This window comes from Gopherus evgoodei, chromosome 7 (genome assembly GCF_007399415.2).
Source record: "Gopherus evgoodei ecotype Sinaloan lineage chromosome 7, rGopEvg1_v1.p, whole genome shotgun sequence".
NCBI lineage: Eukaryota > Metazoa > Chordata > Testudines > Testudinidae > Gopherus > Gopherus evgoodei.
The window spans coordinates 36769004-36790335 of NC_044328.1; the positions used below are offsets into that span (position 1 = coordinate 36769004).

At 39.6% G+C, this 21332-nt stretch overlaps 1 protein-coding gene across 2 annotated transcripts in view; it reads left to right on the forward strand.

Annotated features, from left to right (window-relative positions):
* Positions 1-17159, forward strand: part of LOC115655515 (putative neutral ceramidase C) — a 58699-nt gene extending 41540 nt beyond the window's left edge. The window contains exons 13-23 of one of the 2 annotated variants that reach the window (XM_030571041.1): positions 1586-1690; positions 1820-1901; positions 2547-2662; positions 4322-4416; positions 5126-5165; positions 5963-6058; positions 6251-6346; positions 7068-7217; positions 8439-8498; positions 11214-11302; positions 16737-17159. In XM_030571041.1, coding sequence (XP_030426901.1) covers positions 1586-1690; positions 1820-1901; positions 2547-2662; positions 4322-4416; positions 5126-5165; positions 5963-6058; positions 6251-6346; positions 7068-7217; positions 8439-8498; positions 11214-11302; positions 16737-16926 — 1119 coding nt within the window. In that variant the 3' untranslated portion in view covers positions 16927-17159. The remainder of the gene's footprint in view (positions 1-1585; positions 1691-1819; positions 1902-2546; positions 2663-4321; positions 4417-5125; positions 5166-5962; positions 6059-6250; positions 6347-7067; positions 7218-8438; positions 8499-11213; positions 11303-16736) is intronic. The other variant, XM_030571042.1, reaches the window with a different exon arrangement.
* Positions 17160-21332: the final 4173 nt, after the last annotated feature.

A 21332-nucleotide genomic window follows, 5' to 3' on the forward strand; every position in this document is an offset into this window, starting at 1 on the left:
CTATTAATATTTTGTATGTACTAGTTTTATGAACTATGAAAATCACTCATTGTGGAAGATATCTTTTAATGAACAATTATATATGAATTGTGAATTTAAATAAAGGAAATTATATCTTTGAATTATGAATATCTAATGATCAAACTAGAATTGAAGAATTGGGAAAGATGTTTTCAAGCAGGTACATTTCCCCAAGGAGAGGGTCATCTGGGTTGGTGTTAAGATGAGAGAAACAAAAAAACTTCTACTATAAAATTTGATGAGGCAACTGCTGTTCCTTAAGTTTAGTCATTCCTTTTTGTTACTAACTTTATAGAATATCTTCACAAGAGCTTTTCCAGGTACTTGAGTGAGCTGTGCCACCCGTTTCATTTTGTATAATCTTTCTCTACTCCCTATTTGATATTTAAAGCCTAATTTAATTTTGAAACTGCAATTCAGAGGTTCTGGGTTGGTGGACTGCCAAAGGTCCGCAGAAAACTTGCATTTTTTTCTCCTTATTTCCATACAAATATATTCAATAATTTCCCAATATTATTATTGCCTGTAAGTAATAGCTGTAGTTGCCACAGAGATGTTATGTGATCCGGAATGGGAAAGGAGATGGTCTCTGCAACTGGGAAAAAGAAGTGGAGGTGGTCCCTGAGGACACTCTCTCTATTGAGATATGGTCCACACTACGGAAAAGTTAGACAACTACAGCTCTAGTTAACTTATTTTTGGACCAGTTGCTGGTGGACACCCTCTTGATTTATTCATTCATGGAGGAGGGAAGTGAGGTTGGTGTGAGTGACCATCTGCCTATTGCTTATAGGCAAAGACACTGATGGAATCCTCTGCTCATGGGTCACAGAAAGCCCGATGATGTTGAGAGATAATAAAGGAGCAAAAAGACTTGAAAATAACAGCTGTTATCTCAGGAGAATAAAATTAACATTTAGCTGAAAAGAAAGGAACACACAAAAGGTCCCACTAAAGGCTCCTTCAAACACTACTCAGAGAGGTAAAACTTAACAACAGAGAGGGTATGCAAAGAGTGGCCCCAGATAAATAGGGATGGTGGGGCATTGTTCATGCCCTAAGCCAGGGGTTCTCAAACTGGGGATTGGGACCCCTCAGGGGGTCATGAGGTTACTACGTGGGGGGTTGTCAGCCCCCACCCCAAGGCCTGCTTTGCCTTCAGCATTTATCCTGGTGTTAAATATATTAAAAAGAGTTTTTAATGTATAAGGGGAGTCACACTCAGAGACTTCCTATGTGAAAGGGGTCACCAGTACAAAAGTTTGAGAATCACTGCCCTAAGCAATGTCTGATAGCTTGGGAAGGATTTGGCTAATAAAGCACTAATCTCTGTAACTGACCCACACCACAGGGACATGTTCTCAAAGATTTAGGCACATCATTTCTTCTACCTGAAGGACTAATGGCTTCCATCTGCTCCTAAGGGAGCTGAAATTGTATTAGAATAGTTCATATTTGTCTTGCATCTGTTTTTAACAGGTTGTTTGTGGTTCTGCTTCACTAAAATATATTCTTTAGTTTTTGCACCCAGTGTTAATCAGGATAATATGTGTCTATGTTTTAGGAGCTGTATACTTCAGCTTCCCAGGAGGTAACGGGACCTCTCCATTCAGCTCATCAGTGGGTGAACATGAGTGATGTCACTGTCCAGCTCAATGCCACCCATACAGTAAGTACTGGGAATTTCCATCCTGCAGATAGGGAATCCTCATCAGAATGTTCCAGGTTGAATTGTTGTGGTTTTACATCTGGAGTTGATATAGGGTGTATAATCTAATTTTAAAATATTTTTATTAAGGGTAAAACATGTAAACCAGCGTTGGGCTACAGCTTTGCAGCAGGTACTATTGATGGAGTGGGATTCTGCAATTTCACACAAGGTAAGCAGAAGAACAGAGTCTGCAGACCTTGTTCACTGAGGTTTATTGTTTCTGTCGCAATAATGCCCTCAGTCTTGTTCATGGAACTGTGCAAACATAGGAAGACACAGTCCTTGCCTCAAATAGCTTACAGTCTTAAAAATACAGACAAAGACTGGGTGATAGGGATACAGTGTATAAGGAAAATGGCGAAGGTCAGAACTGGAACATGTCTTTTTACTTCCTCATTCATTCTTTATTTACAAATCCATCCGTAATTGCCTCTCTACCTAACTATCGTTTAGCTTTTATTTAATATTTTAAAAATCTCCCTTTATTTGCTCCCTCTTACCATTAGTTCTTGATCCAGTGAGGAGGATGGTCCTTTCTAGTTCTATAATTCATGGTCACTACCCACATACTATGATCACAGCCATGTTCGAAATACTTTTTGGTTATAGCTGGAATTTTTAAAAACAACCTGTGGGAGTTAGGTGTCCAAAATCCCATTTTAAGATGAAAGAATTCAAATCCCCAAAACTCCCCTGAAAATCCCAGCCTAGATACATTCATACTTTTAGGAAATGCAGTTGAGAAATTAGACTTTGTCAAATCTACACTGAGAAAAACTGAAGAAATTGAATTAAAAGAGGTTTCTACTTACAGGTTCACTAGAAGGGCAGCCATTCTGGGAAACTATTCGTAACCAGCTACTTGGAGAGCCATCCAATGAAACAAAAGAGTGCCACAAACCTAAGCCAATCCTTTTAAATACCGGAGAGGTAGAGTGTGTTGGTGTATATCACTATGAGCACAGCTTGTGCTTAACTATGCTGGATTTTCCTGCCAAGAGAAAGATATTCATTTTAATTCCAGCCATAATTAAATTAATGATGCAGAAGTAAAGACACTGAATGGTTGTATGACACTAATATTTTAAAGGGAATCTTACTTTAAAAGACATGAAAAGAAACATAAATATATGCTTATCAATACTCTGAAAAAGTAGTAAAAGATACAGGCTTCTTACTACAAAAGAAGCATGTTTTCCCATACATTATTATTGTAGAACTTAAAAAAGGTGGAAAAGATATGCATGCTTCATAATGAAGGAAAAATGTCTTTACAATAAAATACAGTGCAGAAAATGTCTGAGAATATTTGTCCTTATATAAAGATTACTACTGAGATGTTAGGAAGGTCAGTTAGATCTTTGGTTATCTGCCAAAATATATAATTTCATGGTAGAAGAGTTTTCGACTTGTGGAAATGTCTGATGAGAAATTTTGGACTAAAGGAGCAATGACATTAGAATTTCAAACCTTGTGGCTTGGCTAGTATGTCAAAGTTCTGGAATATTTCATTATATAAATGTATTTATACATTTGTAGCTCCAATTACAAAAATGGTTAGAAAATAACAAAATGGGATTTTGGAATCTGGAAAATTCAATCTAAAGAGAGTCTATCCATACTGTAATGACAAGGAAGTAGTCTTAGAGAGTGGGGGGAAAAGTGAAAACAAAGTAAACATGAATGAAAATCACATTAAAGAGAGGGAAAAATTTCAAATGTGCCTGAGTGAAGTATGATCTTTAATCCCATTTTCAAAAGAGACTTAGACATCTCACTGAAAGCCAATGGGATTTAGGCTCCTAAATCACTTGGAGGCTTTTGAAAATTTTACTCATGAGCTTGATTTTTTTTGTAAACAATAGCTTTTTGAGCTTCCAGCTCCTAGGCATCATGTTGTTTTCATCAGAGTGCTCATTGCTCCTTCCTCTACGGTGTTGTTAGACTGCGCCAGGAATGTTTCATACAGTTCTGGGCACTTCATTAACAGAAAGATATTAACAAAGTGTTTAAATCCCTGGAGGTATTGACCCGTGGAGCAAAACGTAAAAGAACTAACTTTCTAGCCAAATACCAACTGAGGAGTTATATGATCACTGCCTACAAGTATCTGAAAGAGAGAGGAATTATTTAAAGTAGGTAAATCAGAAATGATGAGATGAAGTTAAACAGAGTTAAAATTGGAATCAAATCATTTTAATGGTGACATCTATGAGACTGTGGAATACTGTCCCAAGAGAAGGGAATGAAAACCCATTGCTTCAGTCATTTAGAACGGAACAGAACAAAGCATTTAAGAACATAGGATAAAGAACAATGTTGCATAGGCATTTAGACATACTAGATAATACAATAGGTTTCTTCCATCCTGATTAATATGGTTCTGGTTGAATGATTTAATGCATGGGTAGTACAGAAGATAAAGTGAGACAAAGCATTAATTTTCTATAGCCAATGTAAATTTCTTACAAAAATACATGTTTGCATTACTGTTCTTATGAATACGGAAAGAAAAAAACCAGATTGTACCTCATTGGCCCTATTAAAAAAAAAAAGTAACACTATATTCTTTTTTTTTTTTCTTCCAAGATTTCATTACCTTATCCATGGCATCCTGAAATAGTTGATGTTCAGCTTTTTACCATTGGGTCCCTCACAATAGTTGCTTTTCCAGGAGAGCTGACGTATGTACTATTTTTACTCTTATTTTGTTTAACAAAGCAGACAGTTTTATATATCTAAACTACCATACTCACAATATTTGTGTGTGCATATTTTTTACGGAAGGAATATAAAGCCAGAAACTACCTTATCACTGGTACGATGTGATATGCAGCCACTGTATGTCAATGTCCATTCTAATGCTCTAATGCAGGTGCATTTGTGTGTGTGTGCATGTGCAGTCTTTAGTTGAATACATGAGGATTCCCTCTTCCCAATTTTTAGACCAGTAGTTACTGATCTATAGTTGAGGTTGAAACTAGCTTCCCATTCTTATAGCTGAGCAACTTTTTTGACAGTACCATTTTCCATCAGAAAATGCAGTTTCAATTCAATGGCCAAAATTAGGAAAATGCTAGACCTCAGCCAGGGCCTGCATGAGACCACATATCGTGGATAAATTATTTATAGTCTCCTTTCCACTTTTCCACATAGCGAGGGTGATTTCTAAATGCCAAACTGTTATAAAGGGGAGGGGTTTTTTATTGGCTCTAAATATACAGATAATTCAGATGATATTCAGCTGAGCATCCAGGTTTTGGGAGACTTGTGTGATCCAAACCTTTCCTATGGATGCTCGTCCATCAGTGATTCCAACTCACCTTGCACTTGAGTATATCACACTTTCTCTACATTACTGGAGTTTAACATTACTATCTTAATACCTCACAGGACAATGTCTGGACGGAGACTACGGGAAGCTATTAAAAGTGTAAGTTACTGGCTAAAAACTTGAAGAGAACTTTTCTAGACAGCAGAGTTTATGGAACCTTTATTTTCTTGAGTTTGTCATCTTTCTCTTGCCTCCTACTGATATTGTTCCTTGGGGTGTAGCTGGAAGGTGTAATTTCCTACTTGAGTAGACCCGCCCTCTCAAGCTATGATTGAGCTAGTGTTCAAAAAGTAGAAATATAGCTGCAGCAGCATGAGTGGCAGGACTGACTGATTGCCCGAATACATACCTAGAGTTTCAGATAAAATTGTACTCAGGGTGGCTGGCACCTCCTGTCACTAGCAAGGTGGTGGCTACTTTTCTGGTTTTAGCATGCTAGATCCCACTGAACTAGTGTAGGTGTGTCTTCTGTGGCTGGAGCTTACACCTCCAGCTCCAGTGTAGAACTGCACTTGGTCTCACATATTATGAAGGTATTTTTTTTTAAAGCTAGTTGTGTATCTGACACCTGTCTATCAATCAGCATAGCCCACCTCCCAATATGGCAATAAATAAGGCCACCCAAACAAACATGGGTAAAATCCTGGCCACACTGAAATTAATGGGAATTTTGCAATTCACTTCAGTGGAACCAAAATTTCACCCATTAACTCTACCAGTGTGGTGCCACCATGAGAACGATTAGAAACACTGTGACAATCATAACATTATCCATACATCATACTGAATGTTATTTATTATTTTTATTCGTCTTATTAATGACCAATATATGATGGATATAATTGTATATTTAATATTTATGAAAGTAATTATGTGTTTGTACTCATCCTTCTTAGGAATTTGAATCCCACGGGACCCAGGGAATGAATGTCGTAATTGCAGGCTTGTGCAATGTTTATACTCATTACGTTACTACTTATGAAGAATACCAGGTAAACAAAATAGCTCTAATATAGGGCAAAGATATTTACAGGCCATTTTTACCATTCATTTTACTTTTCAGTGATAATTCATGGGAGTTTAGATGCCGGTGGAATAATTTTTCTTTTTCACAAAGAAATGAAAACAGCAGCACCAACAAAATCTGTGGAAGAAATACAGAGATCTTTTAATCTGTCTTGTAGGCTCAACGATATGAGGCAGCATCCACCATTTATGGGCCACACACTCTCTCTGCTTATATTCAGTTGTTCAGAGGACTGGCCAAGGCTATTGCTACGGTAATGAAAGATCATTTGATTCCAGTGCATACTTTCATATTTATATATGCTTTAGAAGTGAGGTTTACATAATTTTTCCATCCTATTATTTTAAATGCCATGGTCCTGATTCTCTGTTCTGATCTAACTGCCTGTATTGTTCTGGCAGTGCAAAATCACCAGAAACCAGCCTAATCAGCTCCATGGGAATTTCCCTTCAGTAAACAGAATCTCCAGCTGGTACAGAAGCAGGATCATAGCTCTCTGTGTCCCAACTCCTTGCCCTGCTATGAGGGTGATGTCAGTGTAGCTGGAAAAGTCTATGCACTCTGACAATTTCTGGCTGCTAAAACAATCCTGGTGATCTGTGGACAGCTGCATGTACATTAGATCAGCCCTTAAGTTGTTGCAGCTTTTGCTTGGGGCTGAACAGGATGCTAGCTAGAGCAAGAACCGAGGAGCTGCAATTTGGTGTAAAGTCATATGGAGATAAGATTGAAGAATGATGTGGTGCTGAAAGTAGCATATAAACAAGAACCCTCTCACTGTACTTTTTTTGGTGACTTTCTTATTCTTGGCATTACAGACAATTATACTCACTGTAGTTAATTAAAAAGGCACATTTGGCTTATTGGATTTTGTGAAATACAACAGCATCCATATATGATGTTTTGTCACAATTGTTTCACAGTAGAATTGACAAACAATATTTCTGCTCATTAAACAATGTTCTTTTTTCTAGAATACAGTTCAGGATTTGCCAAATGGTCCAGAACCACCATTCATCAATGTAACCAACATGACTTTGTTACCTAGTGTTCTTGCTGATGTTGCACCAGTCAGTAAAACATTTGGGGATGTGTTACAGGAAGTACAACCACAGTACAGAGTGGTAAGACTATCTGGGGAAATAGCATTTATTAACTACTAGTCTAAATACTTGTCAGAGTCTTAACCATATTCTTAATTAGTGTGGGGTTTCTATAGAGATATAGGGTAAAATTCTGCTTGATTCTCTGTTAATCAAAATTTACATCAGGATATATAAGAGCAGAATCCGACCCACGATATCTAGACTAAGTAATCTTTTGAAGGTTGGTTGTAATAGCAACTCAGCTTTCCCCTGCGTGAGTTGCAAGAAAAAGTGAAACTGAAATAAAATTATAATAAAACAAATGAGAATTAGATAGGTATTCTGATGTTTATATAGCTGACATGAATTTCCAAACGCTCCTTTTCTTCCTTATTCTTTATAGCAATAAACTAAACATGCCCCTTGAATATGAAATTCACATATGAATGAATTACTGAGTAAAGAAGGTGCTTCTGAGAAATGTATAACCACTTCAGTGTTTTTATGTTAAAGTTACTTGTCCTATCCACCAATGTCTGTATATTGAATGTAGTTAAAATCAGGGAATTAAAAGAAAAAAGCCTGTGACATCTCTCCATGAAGGAGAATCTTTTTATTTCTATGCATAAAATGAGGATTCACTGTGAAGTAACAATTGTTGTGTTATAATGTTTTGAAGCAGAAACTTGGTTGTCCTTGATATACTTGCGTTGGAATCTGAATGAGATAAAATGTCATAAGGATTAATTATTTTAAATACTTGGTAAAATTAGATTATAACATATTCAGAACAAGGGTAGTGTCATCTTATCTGTACTCTCTTGGGTGCAATAAAAGCAGGTAGAAGATGGGAAGCAGCTACAATGTAGTACTTTAACCTTAACATCCCACCATCCTGCCTTTGTTTTTTTTAATACAGGAACTTAATCTCACAAAATGGAATTAATCTGGCAGACAGGAGAGGTGGAATATTAAGGCACTGTACATAGTGGAATTCATGATAAAAACTCTACAATCCAATAGCAACTATTAAAATAATACAGAAATGTTAATAAAGATGTCTTAAATCATTGATGTCAAGTATCAGAGGGGTAGCCATGTTAGTCTGGATCTGTACAAAGCAACAAAGAGTCCTGTGGCACCTTATAGACTAACATAAGCATAAGCTTTCGTGGGTGAATACCCACTTGTTGCTTAAATCATTGATTTTATTATGTAACATATAGTTCACTCTCAAAATAAATTCTAACATTTCCTCAGGGAGAAGTCGCTGAAGCAACTTTTGTAGGTGCGAACCCCAGAAATTCTGCTGAGAACACTGTAAGTATAATTAAATGATGTTAGATTTTTCTATTCTTCCACAAAGGCTAATGTTTAATGATTGTTCTGCTTGCTTACATGGAGGATTTTGAGATGCACCTTTCTAAAGAAAGGTAAGGAGAAGAGAGAGAGAAAAACAAGAGAAATAGAGGGAAATTAGAAAAAGAGCAAGTGATGTGGAGATAGAATAGGTCAGACATGGAAAGAGGAAAAAGCAGCAGAGATGTTAGGCCCGATCTGCACCAGAAGATTAGGGCGGCATAACTATGTCCCTCAGGGGTGTGGAAAATCCGCACTTTTGATTGTATGTCATAAAGCCAGCCTAGACAGCATTAGGCTGACAGAAGAATTCTTGCATCTTCCTCTCGGGGAGGTGGATTACCTACAGTGAGCCCCTCTGAAGTGCTACAGCAGCGCAGCTATAGTGGCGCAGCTGTGCAGCTGTAGTGTTTTAAGTGTAAACATATCTTTACAAACACACACACAACTCTCAGAGAAGAAAATATTATTTGAGCTCTTTTTTTTATTTTATTTTATTTTATTTTATTTCAGTGGCCAGTTGAATTAGTTGTAAACTGCAGGGAAGAGTCACTGAAGTTTTAAGTTTATAAACGAAGATTCTTGCATATTATACTGTAACCCTTCTGCCAGGCTGAATTGATAGCAGAAAGGGCCAGGTTCAATACATAGGGGTCCCTTCCCTACAACTTAATGCAAACAGCTCGAGCCCCCACCCAGTGACCTTGGAAAATCTTACACACACCCCTGGGCCCCTCAAAGAGGCAATATTTCCCCTCTCGCAAACACAGAGTCTCGGTATAACAGAAAATGTTTAATAACATGAGATAAACAACATAGCATTAAATTGGGAAGACTCCTCAACTAGGCCGTGTCCTTTTCCCTGGGCTCTTGAGTCCAGCAACCCCAAAATCACCCACAGTCCCAAAAGTCTCACAACTCAAAAGTCTCTGTCCTGGGTCAGTGCAGCCCCAGAGTTCAAGAGTCTATCTGCAGGGGTTTTCCCCCCGCCTGCCTGGGTAGAAAAGGGCACCTTACATGGTCTGGGGCCAACTGCCCTGCCTCTCCATGGGATTCCGCTTCCGCCTTCCCCACGAACTGCTCAGCTCCACTCCACTCCGCTCCGCTCTGCCAGCTGCTCTGATCCACCAGCCGTCCTGTGATCCGCTCCAGCCGTCCCCGCAAATTGCTCGGCTCCGCTCGCTCTGTGGGCCACTCCAACCATCCCACAAACTTCTCTACTCCGCCAGCTGCTCTGCTTCGCAATATAACTTCAGGCTCCCCCACTAGTTAGCACAGCTCTTTAGTGATTTCAGCTCTTAGTGAGTTCAGCTCAGTAACCTGTAACTTAGATTCTTAAGGGAATCAAAAATCAGCTCTGATAGTCAACAGTGGAGAGAGGAGGGGATACAATTGGTGCTTCTGGCTCACACAAGGAGCCCACTCCCTTATCTAGAGAGTGTCACTTAATTGATGGTGAGACTCCCTGTCACAAAGCAGTTTCACAGTTCCTCATCCACACAATCAGGGTGACAACACTCCACTCCTCCCGCCCCAACAACAAAGAAACTGGGGATCCCACAGCTGCCAAAGCAACCATCCCAGGCTGCCGTGGGCTATGCCAAATTGGGTGGGTGTGCCTATGCAAACACGATCAGCCCCTGAAATTCTTTTCCACACTCACCATAATTCACCACCAGATGTCAGGGTAGAGCTCATCCTGACCCTGCTTACAATACTAAAACTATCATACTATAACTATGCATTTACACTAAGATGAATACTGCACATTAAAATAATACATCCCAGGTAAACCCTTCATTTTAGAATGTTTATAAATCACAACCAATGATATCGGTAAAGTCTTCTAAATATAATTTTCTAAACTTCCTGTAGCTAAATGCTCATTGGAGGTCCCCATTGGTTCATATAAAACCATGTTCACGCTGTTTGTACCTACGTGAGTTACTGACTTCAGCCTATTCTTTGGGGCCTTACATTACCAGAAGCCCTTTGACTGTACCAGCTTGGAAGTTTGTTCAGTTGTTAAGGGGATTTTGAGCATTGAACAGGAAAACTGCACAAAGAGTTCAGTCCTAGATAATTCATGACCTCTTCATACCATGTGAGTCAAAACTGCACATATGAGCAATGCAGAAACCTTTTCTCTACATGCTGGTGCAGTTTAATGCAAGTCCAAGCTTTCATTCTCATAATCAAAGTTCATATTGTTACCTTTTCTTAAACATTTTTAAAAATAGAGAACGGACATGTCATATTGGTTATTTTTATTGGAAATTCATTAAATACCATATACACCTCTCCCCTGATATAATGTGACCTGACATAATGCGAATTCGGATATAATGTGATAAAGGAGCGGGGGCGACGGGGCTGCGTGCTCGGGTGGATCAAAGCAAGTTCGATATAATGCGATTTCACCTATAACGCGGCAAGATTTTTTTGGCTCCCAAGGACAGCGTTATATTGAGGTAGAGGTGTATTTTGCAGTCTTCTTGCAATGAATGTGTCCTTTATTATACCCTACATTACATGTACAGCTTAGGCTAGTTATGTTTTGCCAATAAAAAATTAAAACAAATTAAAAACCCTGTTCTTCAATTTTAAGTTAAGCACTAGAAAGCTTACATGATTGGTCATTCAGTATGTGACTAGTTATATTAATTTTTATTACAGACTCTCAAAACCTTCCTTACAGTCGAGAAGTATGAGAACGTTTCAGGAAATTGGCATGTAATGTATAATGATGCCTCCTGGGATACCAAGTGAGTAACTCTCCCAGGACTGACTCTGTTTCATAAATTTCAAGGATTCAGTGAGCTGCTTATAAAAACCCCAGGGACCAAGTTCTGGCACTCTTTTGCATTTTCCTCAAACAGGTGTACACCAACACCGCAAGAGCATTAATTGCACACGCGCATTCTGACTAGCCACTGTCTCATGCACAGTACCACAGTGTAGTTTATGCCTATGCTTGTAGAAAAGAGTAACCTGCACACTCTGTGGATACTTGAGCTATGGCGGTAAAAATGCTCAGATCACAGCCCCCAGACCTGCCTTTGAACATCAGCAGAAGCTCTGTGATGCAGCCTTCTTTTTAGATTGGAATGCAGGGGGCAGAATCAGAGTTGGAATCATTCTGCCTTGCGATTCCCCTTCTGGATGTGACTTTCCTTTAATGTACATAAACAGGAGGCAGATTTTGGAATTGAAAAGCTGTATAACCATGATGAATTACCCACAATTACTATCAATAAAATTGTGGAATGTAAGATAAATGAATAATTCCTGTAAAAACAATGGATAGAACTACCTCCTTCTGCAAAATACATTCATTGTTTTAATAATTTTTAATTAAATACTGCATTTTGCACTATAGTACTTGTAAAGTAACTTATATTGACTTAAAAGGTTGCCTCAAGCCCAGAGTCATTGAGATGCAAGATATTGGTTCACTAGAAAGTTAAAAATCTTTGGTCTCTGCACAGGACTTGGTTTAGGGGTGACTTTATGCAGATTTTGTAGTTCCCATATTCTGGGGCTGCCTGCCTAGAGACCAGTTGGCCCATGGCATAAATTAGAGCAACCTCAGGGCTGCTTTAACTATATGAAGATGCTGTTCCAGCAGCTGAGCATAGCTGAATCACAAAGATTTTGGCCACATTACCCCTCCTCTGACAATCGCCTCTGCACCAGTGATGCAAAATGGAGGGGGTGCAGAGTGTTGCTACGCCAGCTTTATGCCACATTGAGATTCATCCTTTGCCATGGGAATTCTCAGCAGTGGGATCCACATACTTTGTAATCTTTTATATCCAGTGAAGCGATGCAAGCAGGCTATAACATGATTGACAATTAGGCCTGAGGAGTCTTGAGATCTAGTCACAAAACTTTAGGGCTTTTGATATTGTGAGTTTCTGATTGAGATATACCCTCACATTCCCCAGCCCCTATGCATTACAGAATAGTAACACTCCCTTCAGAGTTAGGCAGTGGAGATCACTCAGTTTTGGTGTTACTATGTCCATTTCCATAGTGGAAATGTAACAAAAGCCAGCTCTGCTTAAGCCAGAACTTTTTTTTTTAATACAGAGATCTGTATGGCAACGTCTATTGAACATGATGTCAATGACACTTGGCACACGCTGAGTTGAAAATAAATATTAAAAATGGCATTTAAAAAGAATCCACCTCTAGAAACTAATTTGTGATTTCGTAAAATCTTATGCAGAGCTCTCATCAACACAGCATTGAGAATGAGCAACTAAATTTTATTTCTTCTTAAGGAAAATCATGGTGTGAACCAACTTGACAAACCCCATTTTTGTTAAAACATTTTTATTACATTTTCTAAACAATTTGTATTTAATGTCTGGAAATTCCATGGAGATAGTACTATCTGGCTCTCACATTGAGCTTTTCATCCATAGAGCTCATAGTGGTTTGCAAAGGCAGGTAAATATTATTATACCCATTTTACAGCTGGAAAAGTGACTTGCCCAAGATTACTTAGGAGGTCAGTGGCAGAGCTAGGGCTAGAACCCACATCTCCCAATTCCTAGTCCAATGCTGTCATAACCTATTCCCAGATTTGGACCTTAGCGTCCAAAATATGGGGGTTAGCATGAAAACCTCCAAGTTTAGTTACCAGCTTGGAACTGGTAAAGCTGCCACCACCCAAAAAATTAGAGTGTTTTGGGGCACTCTGGTCCCCCAAAAAACCTTCCCTGGGGACCCCAAGACCCAAATTCCTTGAGTCTCACAACAAAGGAGAATAAACCATTTTCCTTCCCCCCTCCAGGTGTTTCCTCCCTATTTCCAGTCCTGGAAACAGAAGTCCTTCCCTCTTCACCCAGAGGGAATGCAAAGTCAGGCTAGTAAATCTAACACACACAGATTTCCCCCTGACTTCTTCCTCCCACCAATCCCTGGTGAGCACAGACTCAATTCCTTGGAGTTCCCCACTAAAGAAAAACTCCAACAGGTCTTAAAAAGAAAGCTTTATGTAAAAAGAAAAAAAAATACATAAAAATGGTCTCTCTGTATTAAGGTGACAAATACAGGGTCAATTGCTTAAAAGAAATATGAATAAACAGCTTTATTCAAAAAGAATACAATTCAAAGCACTCCAGCAACTACACACATGTAAATACAAAAAAACAAACCTATCTTTTTGTACTTACAACTGGGAAACAGGAGATTAGAAAGGCAGGAAACAGAAATCCTCTCATAGCCGAGAGAGAGACAGATTCAAGACAAAGAACAAAGGACTCACACACAAACTTCTCTCCACCCAGATTTGAAAAAGTCTTGTTTCCTGATTGGTCCTCTGGTCAGGTGTTTCAGGTTACTTCTTTCCAGGTGAAAGAGACATTAACCCTTAGCTATCTGTTTATGACAAATGCCCTGTTCACTGGTCCACATTGCATAATAGTTGGATATTAAAAGGAGGATATAAAAGGTTTCCACCAACACTGTTGTTTTTTGGAAAAGTATTTAGTGGCTCTGATGTATGTCCCCAAAGCGGAGAAGTTTCATTAAAAAAAGGGGGGGGGCAGTAGAAATCAAATGTGTGGTAGGACACCCAGCCTTTTGGCGAATGCATGTATCAGGAAGAAAAGATAGTGTGATTGTCAGATCCTTGTTCAAAGAAGTTACTGCTTAATCTGATTAAAAATGATGATTTATTTACCCGAGTCTCCTAAATATCAGCCAAAGAATGGATGCCAAAGAGGTCCATTTCAGGATCCTGTGATGTTGGAGATATTTCAATAAAAACAACTTACACTTCCAAAGGAGAGAGACAATGTTCCCAGGATAACAGACTTACATCAGTAGATTCTGTTTCTCTGAATTTATGATGGCTTCTTCCTGGTAGTGCATAATTTTCTCTGCCTGAGTGCAACCAATTGCTTTCTGAATCTGATCTGGTACCTAAAAGACAGTGATATAAATCTAATGTCTCCTGAGACAACTTCTGACACACTTTAGTAGCATACATAACAGCACTAAGCTTGGAGCTTTAGGAGATGGAAATCATGCCTGTGTTTGTGGAATACAGACTGACATTCCCCCTTTCTACCAGAGGTTATTCTGGCCTTTTCCAGTGTATCTATATGTTTTGGGGGCTGCGGGGGGTTGTGTTGCTCTCTTATGTTGTCACAGTATATTAGGATCCCCATTTCTGTAAATTTTCCTCCTCATATAACCTACTCAGATAAAGGTAGCGTTGTGTTTCATTACTTGTAAGTATTATGTGTAGTATGTCTATGCTTAGCAGCCTAATAATAATTCCAGAAAGCGGGTAATGCTACAAACAAGGAATTTCTCCTTTTTTTGAGTTACACAATTTAAGACATTTTAATAAAATTTCTATGAAAATTACCACAAACTTGGGAGAGAAACTTCAGTCACATACTCACTGTTACAATATTGAAAAGACTGGGTACCATCACAGCCTTATTTTTGTGAGTGCACAGATAAATACCATAGGTAAAGAGGGAAGACAGTGTAAACCATTGTGAACTCCATGTATATTTAAGGGAAGCATTTTCCAGTTACAGTTTTCCAGAATAATGATCCTACTTAATCACACATGTTGTCGGAGAGCACACATCTCTGAGAGCCACACCATTTAGGATTTAGAATATCAGATCACTGGGTAGATGTTTATTATTGTTTGTTATTGGTAGCACTGAGCAGGGCTGCCCAGAGGATACAGGGGGTCTGGGGCAAAGCAATTTCGGGGGCCCTTTCCATAAGAAAAAGTTGCAATACTATAGAATACTATATTCTCATGGGGGCCCCTGCAGGGCCCAGGGCCTGGAACAAATTGCCCCACTTGTCCCCCACTCTGGGTGGCCCTGGCACTGAGGATCCCAGGATCCCATTGTGTTAGGTTCTGTACAAAACTGAACAAAAACATGGTTCCCACCCCAAAGAGATTACAATCTAAGTACCAAACAAGACACAACAGATGTTGACAGTCTCAATAGACAGGACAAAAAGAGAATGAATACGAATCTATTTTATAACCCAGAGAGGTGTTTCCCATTGGGGCTAGCTGAAAAAAAACAATTCTTTTTCACAAAAAAGTTTAGAGGTTTTGAAATTTGTTTTTATTCTGACGTAGAACGAAAATGAGACCTTTCAATACAACTTGTGAAAAAGCATTGGGGTGTGTATGTGTGAAATAGCGAATAGTGTGGTGGTTAAGGCTCTCACCTTGGATATGGGAAACCTGCCTGATTTAGAGCAGAGCCTTAAACCTGGGTCTCCCACACCCCCAGTGAGTGCCCTCACCACTGGGTTATTCTAGGGTCTCACTCTCACACCAGAAATTCCATCTTACAAAGCTTTACCAACAACTTTTTTGTCAAAATAGATACATAAAACATTTTACAGAAACAAGTATTGTCAGCATTTTTTGGACTAGCTCTGTTCCGCATAGGACATGCATCTCTGCTGAGACACATTGGTGAGGGCAGTGGGAGGAAGTTTGTGCTGTTGTCTGATGTATACAGCACATACTCTATGGTTAAAAAAACTTCAGGACCCAGTTATATCAGTCTAACGCAATTCAGTTTCCTGACCCCATTTTTAGCAATAAATATGAGGAAGGGGATGTGTGATTCTGACACAGGTCTGGGACTCAGATTATTTAGGTTCAATTTCCAGCTCTTTCACAGATTTTGCCTGACCTTTCACAATTTTCTTGCTCTATCTGTGCCTCAGTTCCTTTTCTGTTAAATGGGAACAATATTTTCTTATCTCATGGGGAAGTTGTGAGGGTAAATTTATTAATATTTAATAACCATGATAATGATATTGTGAAGTGCTCATTTAATACACTATGGGGCCACATAATTACCTAGACAGAAATATTTTTTATCTACAGAAATAACCACTTATTTGTCATTTAGTGTTCCCTGGTGTATTTGCTGTGCATTGTGTTATTAACAAAGCAACAAAAAAAAATAATAAAAAATCACAGAAATAAAATCCTCTTGGGACAAATTGAGCCAGAGTGATTATTTAGCATCTATGTCACTTAACTGGTAGTAAAAATCTTTCTGTTCCATAGTGATTTGGCATTCAGATATGTTTAATTCAGCCAATTAGAGATCTTGGCTGGACTATTGCAATACACATTAACGTGGATTATATTTTCTAACATGCAGTTTATTATTTTTCCATTAGATTTTACTGGACCAAAGGATTTCTTGGTCGCAGCCAGGCCAGAGTAGAATGGCATATTCCAAGTTCTGCTGAACCAGGGCTCTACAGAATACAGTACTTTGGGCACTACAAGGTTCAACCAATTCTGAAGCCAGCTCAGTTTTATGCATTCAATGGCACATCTTCAGCATTTGAAGTTGTAAAATTGTAGATACTTTTTCATTGGGAAAAAAAGTTGCTTAATAGGAATAGTGTATGTGTTATTGATTTTATACAAATATATAATTTGGAATTGTTGTTAGAGCCCCAATAATTCAATGTAGTTCTTGTTCTTTGGAATGATTTGATCTATTTGATCTTCAGTCTTCCTTGGCTGATCTGATGTATTTCCATTCTGGTTGCTCATGTCCAGCCCTGTTATTGTTGCAGTGAACTCTCACTTGAATAAATGATTCACCATCTTTTTAAAGTCAGCGATTGCACTTGAATTTTCATTCCTTATTAAATGTGTAGCACTAAGAAAAAGTTGTTTCCTAATGGAGGCTGTTTCAGACAATCCAGTTCATATAATACTGTTATGATCTGGATGAAACCTTGTTATGACAATAGTTAGTCCCCCAGTTGAACAGAATGGCCAGAAGCTTTCCCAGCCTCAGCACTGACAGTTAAATTTTCAGATTTGGACGGTGGCCATGTTGACATCCTTTCCTTCAAGCTGTAAGCACTGACTGTCTTGCTTTTTGTTTCTCTCTCTCTCTCTTTTGTGTGTGTTGTCCCTTCCTCCCTGTAGCGGGGTGACCACTCGCTCCAGCCGAGAACGGTTGGAAAATCCCTGCAGAGGGCTGGTGCTGGGCAAGGGAGTAAAACCCTGGCTGACTGGGGGAAGTGGCTGCAGCTGCGGCCACGCCCCAAACTAAGCAACTGGGCCTTAGAAGAAGGCCAGGGAAGCCAGAGGGTGCAGTCTCTCTCTGACTTGAGGGAGACAGGCCTGGCTGCTGGGGAACTCACCTAGGGGACCTAGAGGGAGGCAGGGCTGGGGAAAGGCTGTAGGAGCTTGGAAGCCCTAGGCCAGCAACTCCTCAGGCTGCAGGGCCTAGTTCTAGGCCTCCTAGGTAGTGGGCTTGCAGAGGGGCAGCCTGAGCATGGGTAAAGGCAGCCAGTCCAAACCCGTTGTTGCCTGTGATGATCGGCTTATACGCTGCAGTCTGCCCCAGGGCACAGGGACTAAACAGAGACTGGCAGTAGCCATGACTGAGGTGACGTGGGGATAGAGGTGGGGGTTCCCCTAGGGTGGGGAAACCCAGTAAGACTGTGTTGTACCAATTATATTAGACCAGTAAAAACCAGCAGGATCTTATTAAAGGGGACAAGGCAAAGATGCCACATTTATTATGATAACAATTTATGACTAATAACTAATATCTTAATTCTTATACACACACATTATACCTAATACCTACACACACATATTCACATTATACCTAATACCTACACACACACACACACACATTCACACACATCAGGTGTTCTGCAGCTGCTGCATAGTTACCAGTTCTGAAGATAGCTTAAGTTCATGGCTTGATTTTGCAGTTTGGGTTTGTAGCTTGTGGCAGCTAACTGGCCAGGAAAGCTGGGCATAAGACTGAGCTGGATCTCTGTTGGGCAGGCACCGATGTTCTTCCATGTTGGCAGCAGAATGTTACCCAGAGTCTCTCATCTCACCCTTCTTTTTTATAGGCTTTTAGTTTGGATTCAAAGTCTATAGGTCTTGCTGTGTCACGCTGCCTCTGGGTTTAGATTGATCACCCATCAATTGCAGGCGTGACTTTCAGCCTTGGACCTGGCTTTGATCTTCCTTCTGTTCTGTTGTCCTTTTCTTTTTAGGGTGGATGCTTCTTACTTTGTTTAGGGCTGTTGTCTAGGTCTTCAGCCGTTGGTATTTGAACTTTATCTCTTCAGGACAGGCTGGGGCTGGAGGTTGATTCCATCATTCATACATACCTCATTCACACATCTAAACTAAACTAATAAGATTACAGCAGGGTTTTCAAAAATGAAGGTTGGAGGAAGCTTTTACAAAATGGAGTGAGTGTTTTAAAATGGGGTTTGAATTACAATATGGAACAGAAGTTACAGTATAGGCAAGTGTAGTGAATGGTGAACAGAAGTTACATTAATAAAGTGAACAATTGAAAACAATTTCATTTATCAGTTCTACAACTGTGGGGTACTGCAGGAGGCAGAACCCTGAGAGAACAGCAGCGGGGTCCTGGGAGGGACACAGGGGCCAACGGCAAGCGGATCACCGGCCTGCAGAGGGCGCTCCTGGGTCGAAGAGCTAATTCCCAAGGATGACCAGCAGGAGTCACCACAGGAGTGAGTCTGCACTGTGCTACAGTCCCCCTGCCCACCTAGTCGTAATACCCCCAGCAGGGCCGGCTCTAGACACCAGTGTTCCAAGCATGTGCTTGGAGCGGCACTTTTCAGGGGTGGCATTCTGGCCCTTTGGGGGCGGCACTTTTCAAGGGGCAGCACTCTGTTGTTGTTGTTTGTTTTTTTTTTGCTTTGGCGGCAGCACTCCACCCACTTCCCCCCCCCCTTTTTTTTTTGCTTGGAAAAGTTAATTTCAAGCGAGACACTGGCGGAAACATTCTTATATACTTCCTCATCAAAGAGGTCTAGGAGATTGATGATTTTCTTCTTAATGATTTTGTACCAAACCAGTTGTACTATTTTTTATGGATAAATAGATGCCTTAATTCTCACAGTTGAAACCACTGTAAATGGTGAGTGACTTCACTGGGAAAAAATGATATTACAATGGGGGGGGAAACCAGTGTAAATAAGATGCAACTCAGACCTAGGGTTTCTATATTCAGTACACTGAACTTGGAAGAGTGGTTTTTTTTACTAGCCTTTTTACAGAATCCTCTTTTAGCAGCCAGCCAATGGTCTAAAGCAGGAAGAAGAGGGTCAACGAACCTAAATAAAATATTATCATATACAATAAAACAATCGTATTTTTTTAAAAGATCACATTATTTTCCAGAAATGTTGCTACTCAAAAGATGAATATACCATGTAGTCTCAGCACTGTCATCCACCTGCACCCAGGCTCCCACTGGAGTGACTGGGGGTCTCATTTGGCAAGGAGTAGCAGTTTTACCCTATTAGGCTGAACTTGTCGGTTAAGGTGCAGTTCAAAATGAGATGTTTTGAATGATCTTTCTGACCAAATCAAAGGAAATCAGATTATTATTGCTATTCCTTAGTATTGCAGCAGCTCTTTGACTTGGGCGCCCATCAGGGATCAGGGCCTTAATTTGTTAGGTGCTGTACAAACACACAGTAGAATGACCACACCTGCTGCAAAGGGCTTACAATAAGTACTGCACAAATGGGAGTGTGTGTTGTGTGGGGAGAGCACAATAAAATGAGTATGTTTTTGCACAAAGTATCCGTGTTCACAGTGTAGCTCACCACCTGCCTTGCTTTTATCAACTGGCAAGGTTCTGTTGGCATCATAACCCAAATGAGCTTTACAGAGAGAGCTGAAAAAGGTGGCAGCTTTACAAATTTCTTTGGGGAGTTTGTTACATACATTAAGGGCAGTGTGGGATGAAGCCCTGAAGTCTTGTGGATTAATAGGTAATGAAGGCTGAAAATGTTGATGAAGAAAAGATGATAATCAATGGCACTATAAGATTACTGATATAATAGGTGGAGTGGGGCTAAGCTTTGTAGGAACCTAAAAAACCCACAAAAACATATTTTTAATGGGGTCAAAAAGGGAGCAATGTCAGAGTAGGAGGGAAAATGTGAGTAAATCAACAAGATATTTGGTAACAGCAATTTGAATGGACTTTAGGAACCTTTGCTTTAAGCAGCTGACAGGACATCCACAAAGAGATGTCAGAGAGACAAGTGAGCTGGCAGACTAGATGGAGGGCAGCAGAAACATAGTGATCAAAGCCATGAAAGGGGCTAAAATAATCTAGAAAGAGGTTATAGAGACAGAAGAGGAGGGAGCCAAGAACAGAGCCCTGTAAAATGTACTGTATGGATCCAACAAACCAGACACTGAAGGTACAATCAGAGAGGCAGGAAGAGAGCCATGAGGGACTGGAGGTATGAAAGCCAATGACTGTCAGTATTTCAAGAAATAGGGAGTGCTCAGTGGTGTCCAGGACCCTTGAGAGAGATCCAGGTGCATGAGAAATGAATAGATCACTTAGTAGCAAACTGATACTTGTTTGCTGATTTGGATTTCGTTGTCTTAATTAACAAAAAAAGACAAATTACAGATTACATATGTGTATTTAAATTAACTGTGCTCTGTTTTCCTGTTGGACATTTAGAGCTCCCTATAGAGTATTATCTAAATAATTCTTAATATTTTATATGATATATAGCAACACGTAAACATTTTATATGCAATCTGTGGAAGTCTGCAAAGCCTCATTATCCAAAGAATTCTGCCCTTCTCAAAAATCAGTGGAAGAGAAGGAATTCTTCATTTAAAATCCAGCTTCAAGTAGGTGTCAGACACGTCTGCGTTCACATGAGGAGTACAAATAAATCTTAATATAGATTTAGGAAATAGACGGTGCTGGAAAA